At 36.5% G+C, this 21,203-nt stretch overlaps 1 protein-coding gene across 10 annotated transcripts in view; it reads right to left on the minus strand.

Moving 5' to 3' along the window:
- Positions 1–21,203, minus strand: part of IQSEC1 (IQ motif and Sec7 domain ArfGEF 1) — a 352,517-nt gene that overhangs the window by 254,555 nt on the left and 76,759 nt on the right. For 4 of the 10 annotated variants that reach the window (XM_084531124.1, XM_084531138.1, XM_084531135.1 and 1 more), the window contains exon 3: positions 20,994–21,047. The exons of the other annotated variants lie outside the window; for them this stretch is intronic. In XM_084531124.1, coding sequence (XP_084387250.1) covers positions 20,994–21,047 — 54 coding nt within the window. The remainder of the gene's footprint in view (positions 1–20,993; positions 21,048–21,203) is intronic. 10 annotated transcript variants of the gene reach the window in all.

Consider the following 21,203-nt stretch of genomic DNA (forward strand, 5'->3'; position numbering starts at 1 on the left):
TTCTTGAAGTTGTTTATATGCCAGTTTAAACTAAATGAAGAATGATTTTTTTGCTGCTTAGTGCCTTTTAAAAAGTAAAGAACATCCATTATGAAACTATAAAAAGCTGCAGTGGCAAACTGTGCTGTGTTTATCTTGTCACTTGACGTATCAAAATACCCACTTAGTGTCAGCATAACAGACAAAAGTGTCTACAAAAGCAGAATTTTGCACTATGTTTGGAATACTTGCCCTTATTTCAATGACAAGTGTGACTAATAGAAGAGATTCTTAATTATATGCTATTTTTCAGTATTTATAAAACTGCAGACCAACAGTAATGTAATTAGAAGAAAGACTAGATATGTGAGAGTGACTTAAGACAGAGTTTAGTAAATATTTGGAGACAGACTGGTTTTATTAGGTAGTAAGATTGCTGGATGCATTAAACATCAAATTCAAACTACTAAATTCTCTGAGCAGACTGTCTTTGGCCAAGACTGCAGAGGGACACACTTCAAAATGGAATTCCTAAATAGCAACCACATTTTCATCTTTCACATCATATCTGCTTTCATTAACCTTACAAAGGAGATGATTTATTCATTATAAAGATTTTAAAATGCAATAACCTTTTCTTATCTCAAGAGATTTGTCATTATTTTGTACAGAAATTGGCACTTAGGCAGTTACTTGAAGTAACTGTCACTTCTTTTTAATTACTGTTTGCAATTCATCATCTCCTTTAAACACACCAGCCTAGTCATGAATGTACTGCGGCAACCTCACGATGTTCGAGTAGCAGAAAGCTGTCACAAAACCAACTGATCTAGCTACTCACATTTCCCTGTAGCAGTTTTCTTGGCAGCGCCCAAGGATACCAAACACCCCCTGGCTGTACAAATTTAAACACCTCATACTAAAGCCTCCAATTCTACTTGAGGCCTTGACCCCAGATCCACTAGTCTCCAAACTGAATGCTAAAGGAAGCTCAAAGCCATCTTTGCACACCATTCTCTTTGGTCACAGCCACTCTTGAGCACAGCTATAACACTGCACACATCTGAGATGCTTCCACGTGTGAATTTTAATCTCTATATGGTCAGCAGATCAGCTGTGACTCCCTAACAGATTATCCTCAGTTTAAGTCCTTTGCTCTGCAGCAGTTCTTGAAACATTTATTTAATTCCTGGTCAGCATCTTGCCTGTAGCACGTTGCTTTGGAGCTCAAAGGCTTTAGTTCAATCTTCCTTCTCAGGATAAACACTGGATTTTTGCCTTCCCGTATGTTTATAGCGAGACTGTACAATGGCATGTGGACTGACTGTCCTGGGGAAAAGTCTGCTTGCCAGAAGAATGAAGAAAAAAAACTTCAGTGAACATCTTGGGTTAAATTATGCAGACAAATATTTGCATGTTAGCATATCAGTACAGATTTGCTCATGTGGCTGAGCCACTTCATTTCCTGTTGCAACTCCACTGGGCTCTGGTCCCCAGTTCCATTTCCCCATGTGATTATATTGAAGGGCAGCTCCATTTATCTACCTGAAGGTATTCCAGGTTTAAACTAGTAGCAGCGGTCCATTTCCTGATGTTTAAGTTTATCTTAAAGGCATTTATGGATAAAAGTAAGAGCCGGGCTACCCTGTTGGAATTCTTCCACTTTGGGAAGAACAGCTGACTGAGTGCCACAAGGCTGACACCATTGGGACTCAATGTTACTTATTAACTTTTAAGTTTGCAAAATTTCAGTGACAACTGGTTAAATCCCATTCCTTCTCTCTATACAGCAGCTCAGTACAACTTGAAGAATCCAGTTACTTTTTAACTAAAAATTAGATTTTATGCAGTTTCAAAGGTCTCAGGTCCCATGTCCTCCAAGCTCACCAAGCTACATTACGAGCATCTTGTTGCAGGTTCCTCTTTCCTCCAGTTGCTTTGGAGAGTTTAGCATCACCCTCACCTAAGATTAAAGCTGGACTAGCACTAACCATCCTTTCTTCTAACCTAATCCTTTTTCTCCTATCTTGACTTCTCTCATTAACTACTTTTCTTCTCCACAATACACTCACTCACTTCCACTAAGCACTCATTCAGCAAACTTTTGAGCAGACAAGGAAGTTCACAGCAACTGTTTTCTTTTTCTGTAATTACCTCTACCACAGCCATATCTGTTCTCTTTGCACCCATATTTTATTGATTCCCTGTCTCAGACAAAAGCTCTCCATGTATGCCTGGATCATGTTGTTTTCCTTTATCTGTAACATTAAACTAGACATTTGAAGACCAATAAGCAGTTAAGGTGAACGGAACAGACCTGGACAAGATTCCTGTTACCAGATGAATGGGAACACCAGACAAGCATGTGCCCTCCACTTGTGCGAGGCTGCACCTGAAAGAACAGCTGAGCTACATTATACCTAGCCTTCAGTAAAATTATTATTTCAGTATTAATTTTTTTGGAAGCTTTTTATTTCCTTCAGTCTTTGATTATGAGTCAGACACCATCTCACCTTGAACTACTGGTAAAACAAGCAAACAAGCCACACAAAAACCCCACAGTTGTCTCCTCCAACTTAAAGATCTTAAATCATGAGACTATAGCAGATATCACAGGAATTAAATAACACAATCACCTTTTATTTCAGACTTCATAAGTGCTTCACAATTTCCTTCTAAAAACTAAAGCATAGCCATTACATTCAACTTATTTGTACATCTTGAAATCCATCTTAGCAAAATTAGCTCAGTCTTTCAGGAAGACATATCCTCTACTCTTTTTGCTGCTCAAACCCTTTACCTTATTTAAAGGGCACAAACATGTTATATTCATTTAATGTAGGAATGACAACAAAAGGCACAGAAATGAAAAATCCTCATCAAGTAGTCATTATTACACTCTTTCGTCCCACAACAGTCTCCAAAAGCTTACAAGACTGACAATCTTTTCAGCTCACACTAAGAGTTGCTCACCCAGTTGCATCAGAAAGTTTATGTGAAGTAACATTGCCACTGCATAGTGCAAAAAGATTTTGTACTAAATATAAAACTCAGTACTAATAATTACATAAGCTGAGGAATTTCTGTGAAGGCAAGAGGTCATGGTCTCCCAGTTTAAATAGCCTTTAATTAAATTAATTAAATTAAAGCGACTGCCACATATGGCAATGCTTTGTCATTTGGGGGGCAGGTGGGATAGTGGTTCTTTCTGTTACAGTCAAGTGCTCTGGGGGAGAGTCAAAAAAATAAACTGTAGTTGAAATACTGCTTCAGTAGGTTATGGGTGTCTCCAAAAGGACTAATAGGTTTAGAAGTACTTGCTCTCTCCCCCTCCTTGAACTCTGCTACCCTCCAGCACCTACTCCCTAGTGCAGCGTTAGGACCACTTACATTCCTAGAACTGGGTCACAGCACTTTGCTGTTGTTCCAGTCTCTACCCAGAGCCTCGGCTTCTAGGAGGTGCCAAAAGCCATCTTTACAGACGGCTGAAAGAGAAGCAGTGAGAAATTGAAGAGGGAAAGACGTGGCAAACCTGACAGGCTGCAGTGCTGCAGGTCAGTCTGTGCACACAAGTCCAGTGTACTGCAACGTGCACAAGAAAATACAGACTCTGTTCTGAGATATGCTGCTTCAAGAACAACATCCTACTGCCCTTATTTAAATAAGCCAGAAAGTTTACAGAAAGTTTATTTCTTCCCAATTTATACTTATGGCACATTTGGACTGGCAACATCACAAGCACAGGGAAATTTTTCAGGAATCCTAGTAAAAATTTCCTTGTCAAAACTTGGTAAGCTTAAGTGAAACTAGCTTACCAAACTTTGTTCTGTGATACTATGTGACCAACTTTATTTGGAAGACACATGCTGACATCTCAATGCCAAATTTATCATTTTCTGTAGCTTCATTTTTCTCTTAGCACTTTCCTGAGTTGTACTATTTCATGTTCTAATTATTCCTTGTTTTAAGTATGGGTAGCTTTCATTACTATAGATGTCAAAATAATAGACTGCTAATGTTGTATATTTAGCTTATCTTCTCTCCAAATGGTAGCACAGTAGAATAACTAATCAGGATATGCAGTTTTCTATTTATATTCCTTTGGTGTGTACATGCACACACAATCAGCATTCACTTTCTTTTTGTAATTGACACTATTTCCTGTTTTGCACAATCCTTTTCTGCTTACTAAGGTTTGTCTGATCACATTGCTGCTGATTAAATTAATTCAACATCAGCCTAATCACAGACATATCACAGAGAGACACGGGACCTTCTAAAAGCAAAATCCTAGTATTTGATGGCAGAGCAACTCCTTCAAGAAATTTATGTTTCCCTATTTGGATTCTCCTATGAGTTCTGGGAGAATGAAGAAAGAATTTGGAAAAAGAAAAAAAAAAAAAGTTCTTGCCCCTGTTCCTGTTCTAGTGAAGGTGTTGAACAGCTTGTGTCCCTGTCTTTAACAATGCTTCACCAACTTTTTTGCCCTAGATTTTCAACACCACGTTATATTACCCACCAAACCATAGAGAGTATGGAAAAGTGATCTTCCCTTTGTACTCAGCTCTGTTGAGGCCAAACCTTGAATTCGATGTTCAGTTTTGGCTCCCTCAATACAAGAAGGACACTGAGGTGCTGGAGTAAGCTCAAAGAAGGTCAATGAAGCTGGTGAAGGGTCTAGAGAACAAGTATTATGAGGAGCAATTAAAGGAGCTGGGGTTGTTTAGACTGAAGGAAAGGAGGCTCAGGGGAGACCTTATTGCACTCTACAACTACCCCCAAAGGAGTCTGTAGTGGGGTGGGAGATTGGTCTCTTCTCCCAAGCAAGAAGTGATGGAACTGGAAATGGCCTCAAGTTGCACCAAGGCAGGTTTAGGTTGGATATTAGAAGAAATTTCCTCACTGCATCACTGGTTGTGATGCATTCAAATAGGTTGCCCAGGGAAGTGGTTGAGTCACCATCCCTGGATGTATTCGAAATATCTGTAGATGTGGTACTCAGGGACATGGTTTAATGGTAGACTTGGAAGTGCTATGTCAACAGTTGGACTTGATGATCTTGGAGGTTTTTTCCAACCTAAATAATTCTACGATTTTATTAGCTAGTACTTCTCACTTATAACAGGAACTGAGAATTCACTTGTAACAGCTTTAAGAATCGCATCTGCCTTTCTGAATGAAGAACCAGTAATTAATTTGTTTACATAAAATTTTTACAGTACCTTTCCACCCCTCTTCTATTGTTAATTTTCCATTGCCTAACAGTTTCTTTCATCCTTTCAAGGAGTAAGTATCAATTCTGTTGCTAGCTAAACTCACACACACACACACAAAAAAAAAATCAGCGTGCATTATTCTAAGACTAAACTTTTAGTATTGCCCTATTTTAGCTAAGAAACAGCCAAACAATCTTTGTCCTGGACGTGATAATTAAAATGCTCATTACTGAACCACATTAAAAGATCTCCATAAAAGCCTTAGACTGGTAATGGCTTAAGTTAGACATGAATGGTGAAAGCTGTACAGTCTTAGATAAATGAAAGGTCAACTGCTGTTCATATTTCTACAGTTTATAAATATATAATATATATTTTATGTATTATATTATTCATTACATATTATATTTTATATATGTTTAAATAAATTAGGAAGTTTATACCAGCCAGTGTTAGACAGCGCAGCTGTGAGTTTATTTTGGAGAGGTGTGGGGAGTTGCTGATACTATAGTTTCAATGATCTAATATAATTTAGAAGTGGGGTTACTTTTAGCAAGATGAAGATAAACAGCTACCCACTGAGCATGGTCTGAGAACAGTGTTCAAGACTCATTAACATTTAAATGTAAATGCACACATATAGCATTCAAGAATTGACATTAGCAAGAGGATAAAGGTTTGGAGCATAGTACTGCAACTTTTACATTAAGTCTGTAAATCATTCTGTTCAATAACCTACCTGAGCTCCCTAAAATGTAGATACACTGGGTTGAAATGAAGAGTTATCCTTGAAATTTACTTCTATCTTAAGCTTATCTTGCTTAGCAAGCATTCATACTACTTTTACTACAACATTAATTCAAATAAAAATGAAAGGAAAATCTGTTAAACCCCCACACCTTTTTGCCTACACAGCTCAAGCAACATCAAGCAACACCAGCACATATACATGTTAGAGTCTACTATGGAGTTAAAACAGGAAATTTAATTAAAATTTTTGGTGTGATTAAATACATCCTACTCCACAAACCTTAAGTGCCTTACAGGAATTTCTATATACCTACTTTGGTATGTTTTATTGACACAATAGAAAAAAATTACTCAGGCTCAGTTGTTTCTATGCAGCACATCAGCCATCTCAGAGATCTGCTAAATATGTAAGTTACTGAGGATACCTAATGTTGTTATAGAATAAGACAACTTCTTGCAGGCTATTTTGAATCTGTACTCATATATATAAATAAATAAATTTAAAAAAAATAATAAAATCAGTTCATGTTAAATCTTGAATATTTAACACTCAGCCCAACATAGTCTATTATGTCATCTCAGATTCTCTACGTTACTGGAACATACTTCCACAAGACCAAAGAAGGATTTGGTCTTCAAATAGTAGAAGTCATATATTCCATAGAATTACGTTTAACATCATGATTGACTCAAAGATTACTTGGCAAAAATTGTAGTTATTATCCAATATATCCTTGGAAGGAACAAGGATACATGTCATGAGTGGTTTGTGGGGATAGGACAAGGGGCAATGGCTGCAAGTTAGAGCACAGGAAGTTCTGCACTGACATGCAAAAGAACTTCTTCACGGTAAGGGTGACGGAGCACTGGAACAGGCTGCCTAGGGAGACTGTGGAGTCTCCTTCTCTGGAGATATTCAAGGTCTGTCTGGACGCCTACCTGGGCAGCCTGCTCTGAGGAACCTGCTTTGGCAGGGGCCTTGGACCCAGTGATCTTTCAAGGTCCCTTCCAACCCCTACAGTTCTGTGATTCTGTGATTATGCAAACCCCATAAAATAAAGGAACAGCACTACAGAGACAGAACATAAATCCCAAGCCTTTCTGCCTTATGCTGTCAAAATGGGGCTGGTGGAACAGGTTGCCCAGAGAAGGTGTGGATGCCCCTTCCCTGGAAGTGTTCAAAGCCATGCTGGATGGGGCTTTGGGCAGCCTGGACTGGTAGGAGGTGTCCCTGCCCATAGCAACCCTGAAGCATAGTCAAATGGTTCATCCTCTGAAGCAAAGACTTAAAAGAACTGTCTTCCACCTGCTCAGTCCTTAGAGAAGCTAAATTGCAATAAAATAAGGGTCTTAAATAGCAAGTGCAAGAGGACACCAAACTGATTATGATCACATTAGGGGTGGTGCGACATCTGAGACAGAATCAGCTGTTTAAATAACAAACAGAGCAAAGAGCATCTCATTCTCGTTACCACCACCACGCATACATAATTCATTTTGTTATCTGCACATGGCACACAAACAGCAAGCACTTCCAAGGACAGAGCCACTTCACAGTATCAATCTTATGCTGATAAAATCTTCTAGTTGGAATTTGGGCAAAGTGACTGAAACCAGAGGTTTTAGTAGAAATGCAATGGCAAATCAGGAAGCAAGGTACTACCTTTGGTTTCCCCCATGTCTCAACTCTTTTTCTTTTGAGCTGTAACCCAGTCAAAATTCTGTACACTGAAATTATGGCAACATCATAACCCCTCAGTCCTTCTCCACTTTAATCAGTTCATGAGCACATCCAAGAGAAATTCTACCAGCTCCAAGGAATACTGATTACCGAGCAAGTTACTTGGGTAATTAGATAGCTATGAAAAAGCCAAGTAGCTACCAACTGCTGGTTCATTTAGTAGCTCTTGGTTTGAATAAATTCTTTCTAATGTAAGCTACCAGCTATGCTGAGCCTTGAAGGAGAGTAATACTACTTCATAAGTGAGTCCAGAAAAAAAAAAAAAAACATCACAAGAGGAAATCTTGCAAAAAAAACTAACTATATCTTAAGAACTCAGGCATGGACAATTGGACATTTGTGTTGATTTTGAGCAAGATCAATCTCCAAAATGCAGGAGGAGACTGCTTTAGGATTTAAAAGTTGTCCTATTTATGCTATCATTTTTAAGTGAGTTGTGTTTGACTAGTTTCTCTTCAGCATCCTAAAACAATACAGGCTGTACTTCTTTCCCCTACAGTGTGCACATTACTAAACAACACAGTTTTCCATATAGCCTCATGCATTTCTCCAAGGTCTGTTAAAAAAAAAAAAAAAAGTTTTGAAAAGATTTGGACATATAAAGGATACGTAAAAGATTTAAGATTTTGTGGAAATCATTTGCTAAGGAAACAGATGGCTTCTGCTGTAATGCAAAGCAGCAATGCCAATTAATTCACAATTACTTCAGGAATTGCAGCACAATTTAGTGCCATAGGATTGCAAATAACTTGGTAGTTCATAGTCACATTAGATCTAGTTCTTGAAAGTGAAATACTCTTTCACAATAGCTAAAGTGCACCATCAAAGTAATGCTCAGGTATCTTGCTAATGTTATCTCAGTCCTCAATAGCTGCATATCTGAAAAGCCTATTGTCATTTTGGCAAAGACATGCACCAGTCAGGAGGTTACATTCAGCAGTGCTTTTCAGTGCAGTTTGTTTCAAAACCATAGGCAGAAGAAAAAGATTACAAACAAACAAAAAGCTGTGGCATCTCAGGCAATCCAAGCTTATTTTAGTACATTTTGAGCATATATTAAATGACAACATGTGATCTGAAAGCTTCATCTTCATTCCAGAGTGGAAACTTTCTTCAATTTATGTCTCAGAGCTGAGGGGTTTATTAGAAAGCTGGTGATTTAAATAAATTCCTGCTGGATTTTTGATGTTTGCATGGCCACAAAGGGACTCTTTTTCCCCTCCGAACTGAGTAATATTAAGTCATCTTAATCATGCATATTATTGGCCTGCAGTATCTAGAAAGGAAGGAATAATTTGAGTTCAAGATTTATTTTAATGTGATATGCTCCAGTCTTTACTATTCCTAAAGCTTTGCAGATCAAATTACCCTTGACTGTATGATAAACAAAAGCACTTAAAGAAACTGAAAGACTGAAGATATCTAGGGAACATTCTCCAAGTGTACTGTTATAACACTTCAAAACGTAGTTCTTGAGTATATGACTCATCACTTTTGCACCAGACACCACACAGGTTAGAATAGAGATGGACTAAACTCAGGAACAAGTCAGTGAATATTTATCTTCAATAGACAAATTTTATACTTGTCATAGAGTAAGCGTATCTAGTATTTAGTGCAGCTCTATTAACTTGGGCTCCCCTCTCTTTATCTGCATACAGAGATCATTTCTTTCATTAAAATTCAGAGGAAGAATTGATAAAGTTCACTATTACAAATAAATTATAGGAGCATCCCAAGTAATGTACTTGATTTAATCAACAAGAAGCTAATGAGACCAAACTGATGGCAGAAATTAGTCAAGACTAGCTGACACTTATTTACAGATATGTTCAGAAGAAGATAAGACTCTGGAATCAATATGGGGTTTCCTCAAGTGAGGGTATCCATTATGGAGACAAGTTAAAGTACTTTACTTTCTCCTCTTAATCAGAACAGAAGACAGCTAACGATAGAGTAAAGCAAAGAGGTGCAAAAGGTTAGAACTTTCAGTTAATCATTTGTACTATAGAAGTCACAGAATCCTTAAGAATTTTCACTACATTAAATTACAAAGCAGTGTGCTCGAAAGGCTGCTTTCTATTCATCCAGTAAGTTAAAACAAGATCTACAGCTTCATAAACAAAACAAAATAGAACAATGTAAATATAAATTGAAATCACTTGATACAACATTTGGTTGCTGAAATATCAAACACGATGATACCTTGTGTTCCTGCCTTTCTGTGATTTTGGTAGACACAGCAACACAGCTGAAGATAGCCATTAGGACTGGATGCTAAAGGAAGGAATAAGTAATAACAAATATCACAGAAGTCCTTGGCCTCTACTTCCATATTGCAGAATACGAGGATATCTATACTTATATGTGACCATTCACCCAAGCTCAGTGTAGTTATGCCTCTGTAAATAAGTTTTGGTTAATCAGTTTACAAGGCTGCACACCACACCTGCAATAGATTAAAACTGGCAGAGTGGGCACATCACTGCTAAGGCCCTTTGCCCTTTTCTGCTATTCTCTTTACCACAGAAAACTCAGCATTTGGAGGAAATTACACCTAGGATATAATTTCATTTGCAGTCTGTAGCTGTGTTAGGAAATGAATTATCCACTGATAAGTTCACTGTATTCCAAATTTATATACATATATATATATATGTATATTCAATTGTCTTTGCTATGCACCAATGTAAAGGTCTGTGCCTACCGTTTTTATTACTTAGTCCTTTCTGTCCTTCAGCATAAATAACCTGCAGAATTTCTTTCCCCTCACCTCCCCAAATTTGTTCACAGTCCAAATTAAAAACCCTGAACATTTTACTGTTGCTTGAAGGATAAATGCAAATAATTAGCTAGTTATATGTTCTTAAGGTACAAGAACAGTAATTAGTAATTAAGACAGGCAGAATTTGACTCAGCTAGATTCCAAGTTGTCTTATACCCCAAGCATAAATGAGAGACCCCATTCCTTGGTCTCTTATGACAGAGTTATGCAGGTAGCCATATTGTTGCATTTGTAGAGATAAAAAACTTTAGTAAATAAAAAATCAGTCCTGATCTTGATTAAAAGTTTCTTTTCAACTTTAAAACAAATTAATATTTAAAAATTCGAAGCAGGTTTTGTCAAAAAAAAAAAATCACATATTTTGTAACTAAACAGTACTCCTCCCATTGCCCCCCCCAAAAAAAAAAAAAAAAAAAAAAGATGTGTCCCATAACATCATTTACTTCCCCACAAAGGTAGCACTCTAAAATTCACACACACACACTTTTATTAATACTATGTTGGCACACAACAAACCTAATCCTTTTTTATTGTTGTTTATATCAGGCCAAGGGCAAAAATCTCTTCAGGTTCATCTTATGCATCCCATATATCAACCTAAAAGTACTACCAAAAGGTAACCAACAGGCTGACATTGTAGCTTTCATTACATGCAAGTTAGAACTACTGGCAGGGAGTACAACAGAGAAAAATCTTATGTTGGGAAACATTTTTTTTTTCCCTACAACAGGTAAAAAATCAACTTCATAATATTAAAGCTGAATACATCTTCAATGACACACAAATTAGATTACTGATGGAGTTAGTGAGAAATCATTCAAGGAGTCTGAACTGTAGCTATTCCAGAGATACTCTGTACTTAGAATCCAAGCCTGCTGTCCCACAGTTCTGATGTTTGTGAGAAACTGAAGTTTTAAGAAATGGTTTCAAAAATAAGTATTTTTGCTTAACCTCTCCTTGAGGAGTTTAAGGACTTCAGCATTGGAGCAAGCAAGGTAACTACACCAGCAGCACTCTGCAATTTCCACTGGCACCCGTTCTTCCTTTTCTCCCTCCACATAACACAAATACTTCATAGTTTTGTGTCCTGTTCAGGTTTCACGAGCACTACTAGTGCAAGAACTTCCATATTAATCTTTTACTAGGAAAGCTAAGTCTGTTAGTGCTATATTTTCCATGCCTCTCATTGGGAGTGTACTGGCAACACGTTAGGAGCCTCTGAGAACTCTCTGAAAAGGGAGAAAGCTACTGAGAACCTTGTAAAAGAATAAAAAGTGTCTTTATTTTTATAATCAGAAAGTAGAGCAAGAACTCCATGAGGAACAACCAACAACCACAACCTAACCAAAAAAAACTAACATTTGCCAACTCCAAATTTCTTGTAGTAGTTCTCAGGAACCAGTTACATTGCAAAGGAATCATTTGGCTTAAATCGTAAGACTGGAACAGGATACTTGGCTGATAGTGAGTAATTCATAATGCATATGTAAGGACTTTTTTTTTTTTTAAATGGTGATAACCTAAAATGTTATTTTTAATCCTTGCAATATTATTTATTATTCTGTTCTCACCTTTAGCAAAGCACTGTTTGTTTACTTCATCTTCCATTTACTTACAATTACACTTATTGGAACTCTTCTAAAAGCATCACTAAAACAGCTCCGATGAACCAGGTATCTAAGTCATGCTTATGTCCTAATCCAAGAATCATTCCTGAATTACACTGAGGCATAAAACTGCCTAGAATACAGATTAGAAAGGCAAGGGGTGAAAAATAAATAAATTTTTGCTGCATACTTTCCTATTGAATAGCATTAGTTTAGCCTTAACTACTTGAGCAAAGCAATGAGATCAGCAAGAAAAACTGTGAAAGTTCCCTCTTCTATTTGATTTTAAGGTACTGTTACTCCAATATGTAAACATTGAATACATGGATGTTTTTGGAAGAAACAGACTATATTCAGTGAAGCACAGACTTTATTGCCAGTGCATAGAGGCAAATCATTAAAAAAAAAAAAAACAAACCTCAGTGTCTCCAACTCATGATCCTATCAGTTTGCTCATACACATGGATTTCCAATAGTTATTCTAGACTGTTTTCAGTGTTGGGGACAGAAAATTATGCTTGTTAATTCTGTTTATATTGCATTCCTGTCCTCACAGCACTGTCTGGAATAATGTCTCCATTATAAATAAATAAACAAGAAAAGAGAATAACTACTTTACATTCATAAGTTAAGCCAACTTCAGATCATACTCCATTCTTCTGAAGCTCCCACAACAGTGAGGCTCTGTTTGGATGTTGTCACAGCTCTTTTCTAAAACAGAAATTCCTCAGCCAGTTTTATGCGCAACTGCAGAACTGCACATCCCTCTCAGCCTACAACAAGGAGCAAGGAAAGTTGGTATTGCAAGAGTACAGCACACTGTTCTTCTGACAAGCAGATACAAAGGTAAGCCAGAAAGCAGCATCATTTTGTGGAAGCTGCAAGCAGAAGCTCTTCAACTTGCTAAAACCACTAGCCCACTTATAGGTGTCTCTCACTGTCTCACCAAACAGCTAATAGGTGTGCTAAGTTCTACTAAAAATACATGCTACTCCCTGTTGTCTTGACAAGAGTGACTTGTAGTAGAGTAGAAATTAATTCAGAGTAATTATGAGCAGTTCAGCAGGTGCTGCAAAATCAACTTTAGCCAAAGCTCTTGAAGACCATTATGAAGCACACAGGAAGAAAAATATATTCTACATTATTTTCTTTCTTTATTCTCATATTCTATTCCCCAGATTTAGCCAGAATTTTATGTGAATTCTAATAGAAAAGAACAAAAGCATGGAATGGCAGAATCATGAAGGAAATTTAAACTACTTTATCTGCACAAAAGATAAATCCTGTGGCATTACAAGTACTCAACTTACTGAATGAAGTTGTGAACACATGTTGCTCATTAAGCCAGCCTTATCTTACATTGTAACCAACGGGACTACTTGTGAACAACTCCTTCAAGAATTGAGTATAAAAATTAGCTGCATTGAATTAATGTGAAACCACTTACGAAGCTTTGTCTTTTCTTCAAGATTGCAAATTCGACAACTGCCAGCCTGTCAAGAGAATTCTATTGAGCACAATCAGCACTTAGAAACTTACATAAATTACAGCTGTCTATTTCAAGTGGAAATAATTTCAGGCAAGATGCTTGCATATGCTAGTTTATCCACCTGGATGGCATCTCATTTTAGCAAGACTTGATTCTACTTTTTTGGTAGAAAATGGGGATCTCAGTAATTTGTAAGTCAAAATATTATTATAACACATTAACTGAAGCAAAAAAAAAAAAAAAAAAGATCATTAAACTGAAAAGATACACCCACCCAATTACACATTATTGCAAAAAAAAAAAAAAAAAAGTCAGCCCTTCACCTTCCAGCTCCATGCTGTTGTATTTCTTTGGCAGTTGAGTTTAAGGAAACCCTATTTAAGGGGGAGTGGGGATGGGTGGGAATGACAACAAACAATAAGCTTTGTTCAAGTTTTGTCCTATATGTCCCAAGTATACAATTTGTGCCGCGGCCATGATTGTTTAGAATCATTTGCAGCACCTGAAGCTTTTATTTGAGTCATGAAACATGATGTCCTTTAAGATTCTTCATACATTTAAAAACAATACAGATTAAAAAAAAAAAAAAAAAAAAGCGCTTACCATTTGAAGAACAGAATAATGGACTGCTTTTGAAAATTGTCAGGTTAAATGAGTTCCTCTCAACCACCTTCCTCCTACGAGCTAGTATCATCAAGCAGTTACACATTATACGTTGAGGGAATAATGGGATTAGGGCTTTATCACCTGAGAAATAGAACTGTTAGCTTGTTTCGTGACTGAACTGTCTCAAAAAGAACAGTATTCTTTTTCTTCTTCCAACAGAAGAAGTATTCTTTTTCTTCTTCTATTGTAAAAACAATAGAAGGTCTACAAAATAATGGGTATGGTTCTCAATCATATTAACAATGTTAACTTTCTGAAACTTGACTACTGAAAATATCTACTATTTTAGCCACTCAATGGTAAAATATCACTCTAAGTATCAATACTCGACTGGTAAGGGGTGTTCTTCTGAAATATATTCTGACTGGTAAGTCAGCATGCAATTTGAAACACTTATACCAATTGCTGAGGTATATACTCAACCTTCTTTTGAAGATCAAGAAGTTTTAAAACACCTCAAAATGGGTACTCAAAAAAATTAAGGCACTCAGTATCACTAGGAAATCTCAAAGTTCTAGTTGCAGTTTACAATCAATTTTCATAACGCTTTTCCCAAAACTCAAGTGCCTAAAATGCCACTAGTGACAATGCAAAGTTTTGTTATATTGAATACAATTGCTCAAGGAAAGAGCTTCACAACTGAGAGTGTATTCCACTTAGAGTAAAATGAACGTAAGTAAAAAAAAAAAAATTGTGAGCACTGTATTACAGAGCTCAAACAATGACTCCCCCATCAACTAGAGCATATATGGCCACATTCTGCTCTCTGTAACTGTTCAAATTATCCAATGAAACCAGCTCATGGTATATCAAAAAAAGGAGGATAAAAGGAGGGTGAAACTACATGGTGGTTTCAGAAACTAGTGCATTAAAACCAGTGAAACTCCAGCTAACCTGTCTGCAAGAAGTAGTACCCCTTCTCTCTGCCATCTTAGCAAGTATCTTGCAAACATCATCCAAACTTCCATTTGTCCATTTCCTTGTCCGAAGAAGCTTGTCACTTTCCTCAGAAGGCTGATGGAAAAGACTGATGCCAATCAGCAGCCCACATGACTAAGTTAAGTTGCTTTTTACACACCCACTAAAACAATTATGCTGCTTGACACACTAGCTGGCTCTGGAAGACATGCTAAGATGGAAGGCCACTGGGTTTACTGATGCAATAAGGAAGAGAACAAAAAGTCCTATTTAATCATGACGTATGACCTTATAACCTTTAATCCAGTCTACATTCACTTTGTATTGTAAAGGCATTCATAACCTATCCAAGTCGTGTAGCATTACATAACACATATTTAATTTTATTATCAATTAATTTCAATGTAACTTCCACTAGTGGTGAAATAGTGAATGGTATTTCATATGTATAATTCAAAAGACAGTTTTCCCATTTTTAGTATCATTTAAACATTTACCACAATGTTTCTCAGTGGAATACTGTTCTTACTTTTTTTTTATTTTTTATTTTTATTTTCAGTTCTCCTCCCAGTTACAAAGTAAATTCTGAGTGGTCAAACAGGTAGCAGTACAAGCAAACACTAGGGTTGCTACATGTCTGAGGAAGGTCTTGAAATTAACTGCCATATTATAAGTTTCACAAAGAGTTAAACTATTAATAAACTTGAAAATCCTTTTACAGACAAATCCTAAGCAATGCTAGAGATTAGCAGAAAAGTCAAGACAACAGTATCCATGATTATAAAAAAAACTACTGATCACTTTGGATTCTACTGATTAATTATTGATTTTAGTAAGCTTTGCTAATCCTTTGAATGTCACTGCACAAAACTATTTCTAAGATATAACTCTACTACAAGGTGCAGAGGAAAAATCAATCCATTCCAGTACTCTTATAGATAAAATTGACTTCTTAGCAGTCAGAAGGGCAGAACAGACATCCTAGCTGCATACGAACAGGAATGCTGGAACAAGATTTCAGGAATGGATAACAAAGGGTTAATTTGTTTTCATAAGCCTTGAGAATAGCTGGAAAAAGCAGTTACAGTTGTTTATTAACAGCAGCTTAATTTAACTCTAAGATCTTAGTAAGAACAGATGTGTATTATTAAGGAGATCTACACAGAACATATTACTTTTTCAGAATGTTTATCAACTTCTAGTACTTTTATAATTTTATCTAAAGCTAGCATGTAACACTGTTGTGTTTAAATATCAAGTGCCCAATGTATGGTTAAGGTGCATACTGAAAGCTGTAGCTTAAATCTAGTGGGCAGGACATTGGGATGGAAATCGGAACATCTCATCACGGTGATCAGGTACTTCACCTCACCTGTTCTCCCTCCTCTGTCAGGTATCATTTCAGCATGAAGCACTTCTGCTTGTACTGTGTTCCTGGGACTTTGACTATAATCACTGAAGTGAGCCAGAAATTTTGTGTATCTGTCCAAACATCTTTTCTTGAAAACAATAAGAGACTAATCATATTATACTCTATTGTAGAGGGTCAGCCTGATATTTACATAGAAATCTGTTGGGGGTTGAAGATATTTTATGTATTTTTTTAATTTAGTATCAAATGGTGATTTTAAGCATTTTATGGACTACTTAAGAACTGTAGAAAAATCTTTATGCAATGATGAAAAGCTTCCAGAAAAGGCTCTCTTAATATGCAGTCACCAAATCTTTTAAATTGTCGAGCAATACATTTGATCTTGAAAATTAGTTTCACAAGCCTGTCTGTGTTTAATTCCCCCAAACCTGTACTTTGCAGGTTATCAGCGAGGAGGCTGAGTCACAGAGTTGAAGTAGATCTCATTGAAAATGGGGAGAAAAAAGTCTATTTCCTGCTAGACTTTCTCTGTCTCAATTACTGAAGCTTATCGAGGTGTTTAACAGCCTTTCCTCCCACTCTCCACCTGGCATATAATCAGGCTGATATTCTACATTTTTTTCCTGCTCTAAAATAAACTAAGCTATTACTTCTGCACTTAATCTAATGTGCACCTTCATAGAAAATTAGCCTTTTTGCATGATTCTCAACATACAAAAATTTCAACATCCTCCATCCATTTACATATTGAAAAGGATATCTCAGACTTTTATTTTGGTTCAGCTAAATAATTAGCTGATGTTTTCTCCTTACTAATATTTCAACTGCTTTTTTATTATTTTTTTTTTATTTCCCCTATCACGTAAAACCACACTCCCATCCTACCCTACCACCTCCCCTTTGCTTATTTCTTGAATAATGCAGGCACTCATAGAACAGCACACCTTTTCTGGGAATAGCCTTATACCTCTCCAGGTGTCATCACGTACTACCTGTTTTTATGCAGTATTGTTACATATATATTACTACATTTTGTATTTCATTTCTCCTTTAAAAATCACACAAATGAGAAGGAAAAGAATACATGAAGAGGTCAAATTCAGTGGTTGGACTGAAAATATACATTGTGCAGGATGGCTGATGGGACAAGTAACAATTGAATTATACTGAGAATGTCACGGAGGAGTTGTGGTGAGCAGCTACAGTCAACTCAAATTTCAGTCAACTATTTTACTGCCAGAAAGGTAGCAAAGGGATACAAACAGAAACAGTTAATTAAATCTTATGTCTTTAAGCCAAGGTCATGTAATTATTACACTCTTCTTAGAAGAAACATGGAGAAGAAATGAAAGCTAGAATACAGGTACTGTTTCTATGCAGATTTGGGGATTTTGCTACTTGAAGGGTCTTCTTACTGATCTAAAAGGTATCTGCAGAGTCCCTTTGCTGTCCCTACTTGAATCCTGTATTCTGTTGCTCTGTGTTCATTAAATGTTCAGGGCCCATAATAAAGATAAAAGAAACATCACCTAGAAACATACATCATATTAAGCCTTAAGACATCCTAGTCCTACAAACATTGATATGATAGATTATACCACACTTACACATTATTATCTGTAACTGTTTAGTCACACTACTAAATATTAAAACTGCATGTAAAACAAATTGCATTTTCTACAGAAAACATATGGAAAAAGACAGTGAATTAAAAAGGACCGTCATGCTGACAATTTCAAAGCTCACTGTGTACATGTTCATTACACCTCACAATGTAAAATTTTCAAAGCAATTTATCAATGTAATAGATTTAACAAATACCTAGGCTTGATAGTTACATGGCATTCAACTAAAGGAAACTAATGCAAGTTTAATATAGTACAACAGTATTATAAAGCAGAATGTATTGTAAGATCTTGCACAATGTGACTAAACCCAATAAATTATCCTAATGAGAAAGCCAAGGGGAAAAAATGAAAAAAAGGAAAAAAAAAAAAAAAAAAAAAAGGCAAGATAATTACCTACCTAACTATTCTTTGTAATCATTTCAGTATATCATCTAGAATCATATTGCTTTTCTGCATCACGCTTGTCTTTGCGCAGTCAGATCCATTGTTTACTGAATTTCAGGGCATTTCAAGATATCTTTAGATTTCAAGATATCCTTCAAGATGTCTTTTTACATTTGTATAACAAGTTATATAGCTACTGAAAACATATCCACCAAGGCAATAACTTTTGCAGATGAGCAACAGTGTAAAATTCTAGGGCATCACTGATAATGTGTATTCCACTCCAGTATGAAAAGAGCCAGTTATTCCCAAAACAGTCTCTAAGGCCAAGAGTTGCATTGTACACACTCAGCTCCTGGAGCCAGCTCAGCTAAACCCAAATTTTCCAAGTCCTATGTATAATATATGTGGCTTCAGACTTCTGTGGCCTGCCAACCTCAGCTGTTTAACACAGGCTGGGGAGGGATGGGGTGGAGAAAACAAACAAAACCCCCACAAGATATACTTATTTGCTTCCCTTCACAATCTTAATTCTTCTCTTTATGCCTCAGAGGCAAGACAACGGTTAAAAAGATCAGCCTAGAAGAATTAAAAATTTCAATAAGATTGACAATGGTGCATGTTTTACAGGACGTAAGGGAGAAAGGAAAAGATGAACCTAGCACAGGGTAGACATACTCTACAAGTTAAAATCCATGTCACTCCAATTTATTAGCTCTGACTCATGCTGAATTCAACAGACCGATCTGTTTCTGTACACATCTGCTAGAAATGCAAACATAAAAGTTAATTTCTAAATCAGTTGCTCCTGTACCGATGGCATATCAGAGATAAAGATCTTCTTTCTATGTGAGAAACCATTTCCATGAATGGTCATAGGACAGAGACTTCTAGTGACAAAGAAATAAATGCCAAAATTTATCATCCATCTGCTCTCAAAACAATCCTCATGCAGAAAGTTTTGTTGTTGTTGTTGTTTGTTTGTTTTTAAAAAAGTATCTCAGATTTTATATACAGTGATCCTTTAATCTTAAGTGCCAATGCTTGTGAGAGTCTACTCTAGTAGACTACTGCTAGACTCTAAATAGCGAGAGCACTACTATTCTAAACAATACTGTTGCTTATTAACTGCAGCTATACCACATGAATTTATTTAAGAGCTTATGTTATCTAACTAATGCTGAGATAGCACTTTTTATCTCTGAATTCCCACCTTCTTGCAGCCCCCTGCATAGTTTATTTCAAGAATTCAGATGAACAACCTGGCAGAAGACACTGATTCTATTTTATTTGCCCCCCCCCCTTTTTTTTTTTTTTTTTTTGAGTAGAAATGATGATTTCTTCTCTTCAGAATTTAAACACTATCCCCCTAATTAGCCTAATTTTAGACCATCACAGAAGTCTGGAACTTTGCCTTGGAATAACTCAAATGCATAATGAATAACAGAATTACTTCTCTGAGCAGTCCCAAAAGAGACGATTATACCACTGCCCTAAGACTCATGCTGCAATATTGCCGACAGGTTTCTGTACAGAACATGTGATGTTGATTTTCATCATCATAACCCTGAAGCCTGTATAAAGGAGAAATATGCTGTATGCAGCACTGACATTTTCTATAGATGCATCCAGTCCAAGCAGGTTGAAATGTGATCCAAATTACAGTTCTGTAAAATCACATGCCACTGGACTTATTTTCAGTGTGCAATACCTGGTCAGAATTACTCCTTCCATAGCTTACAAGCATATCGGCCACACTACTGGGAGTCATAAGCAAGGAATAAGACACAGGCATCTTACTATAGTCTTAACTCTAGCAGATCACAATTTTGTCCAGTTCAGTTGCTGTATATTAAGAACATGCTACCAATGTCTCCTGCACAGCCTTTCATTCAGGTCAATACCATACTGATTTTTACTTCTGCTGTAAGAAAAAAGCATTTCAGAGCATTTTTGATCACTTCCTACAAAGTTCTGTTTTTCTGATAAGAAACAAACTATTCTGAAGTTCACCTGTTTCCGGGGATAGTCTGCCTACCTGTGGGCAAGAAATGCATTTTTAAATCTGCAGGTGAAGGTTCTGTTTAGTTTGTTTGCTGTTTTTTATTTATTTATTTACTTTAAGAAATAAAATGCAGTAAAATGTCATTAGACAAAAAGTCCTGACAATCCCCAAACCTATTCATAGATTATTGCGCACTGCCAACATTTTGGACTTTATCATCATTGGTCAATAGCCACACTTCTTGTGCATACTTAACTGAAATGGTCCATTGCATGTGGGACTCTTTCAGATTCAAGTACTGAAATTTCGTAATTTCAGCAAAATTTTACAGTTCTACAAGTTTGACTCAGAACAGCCACATTTACAGAGGTAGTATAAAAAGATGCCCTTGAAATAAATGTGAAAATATTAAACAAACACATTTAAAAATGTCTGATAATTACACTAAATTACCTGAATCTTCCAAGTGCACAATGAGTATTGTAACAATTAGTCAATGAAGGTTCTCTGTCAGATAAAGAAGCAAAGACTAAGAAAGCCAGAACAAGCACGTGGACTTCTCACCAATACAGATGTCACCCCCCAAAAATGACTGCTGGCTTGCTCCTTTGCTAATACAAAAGTGTATTTAGTATGCAGTTTTGATTGACAACTACAAACCAT

The sequence above is a fragment of the Aythya ferina genome, assembly GCF_964211825.1.
Source record: "Aythya ferina genome assembly, chromosome: 10".
Taxonomy (NCBI): Eukaryota; Metazoa; Chordata; class Aves; order Anseriformes; family Anatidae; genus Aythya; species Aythya ferina.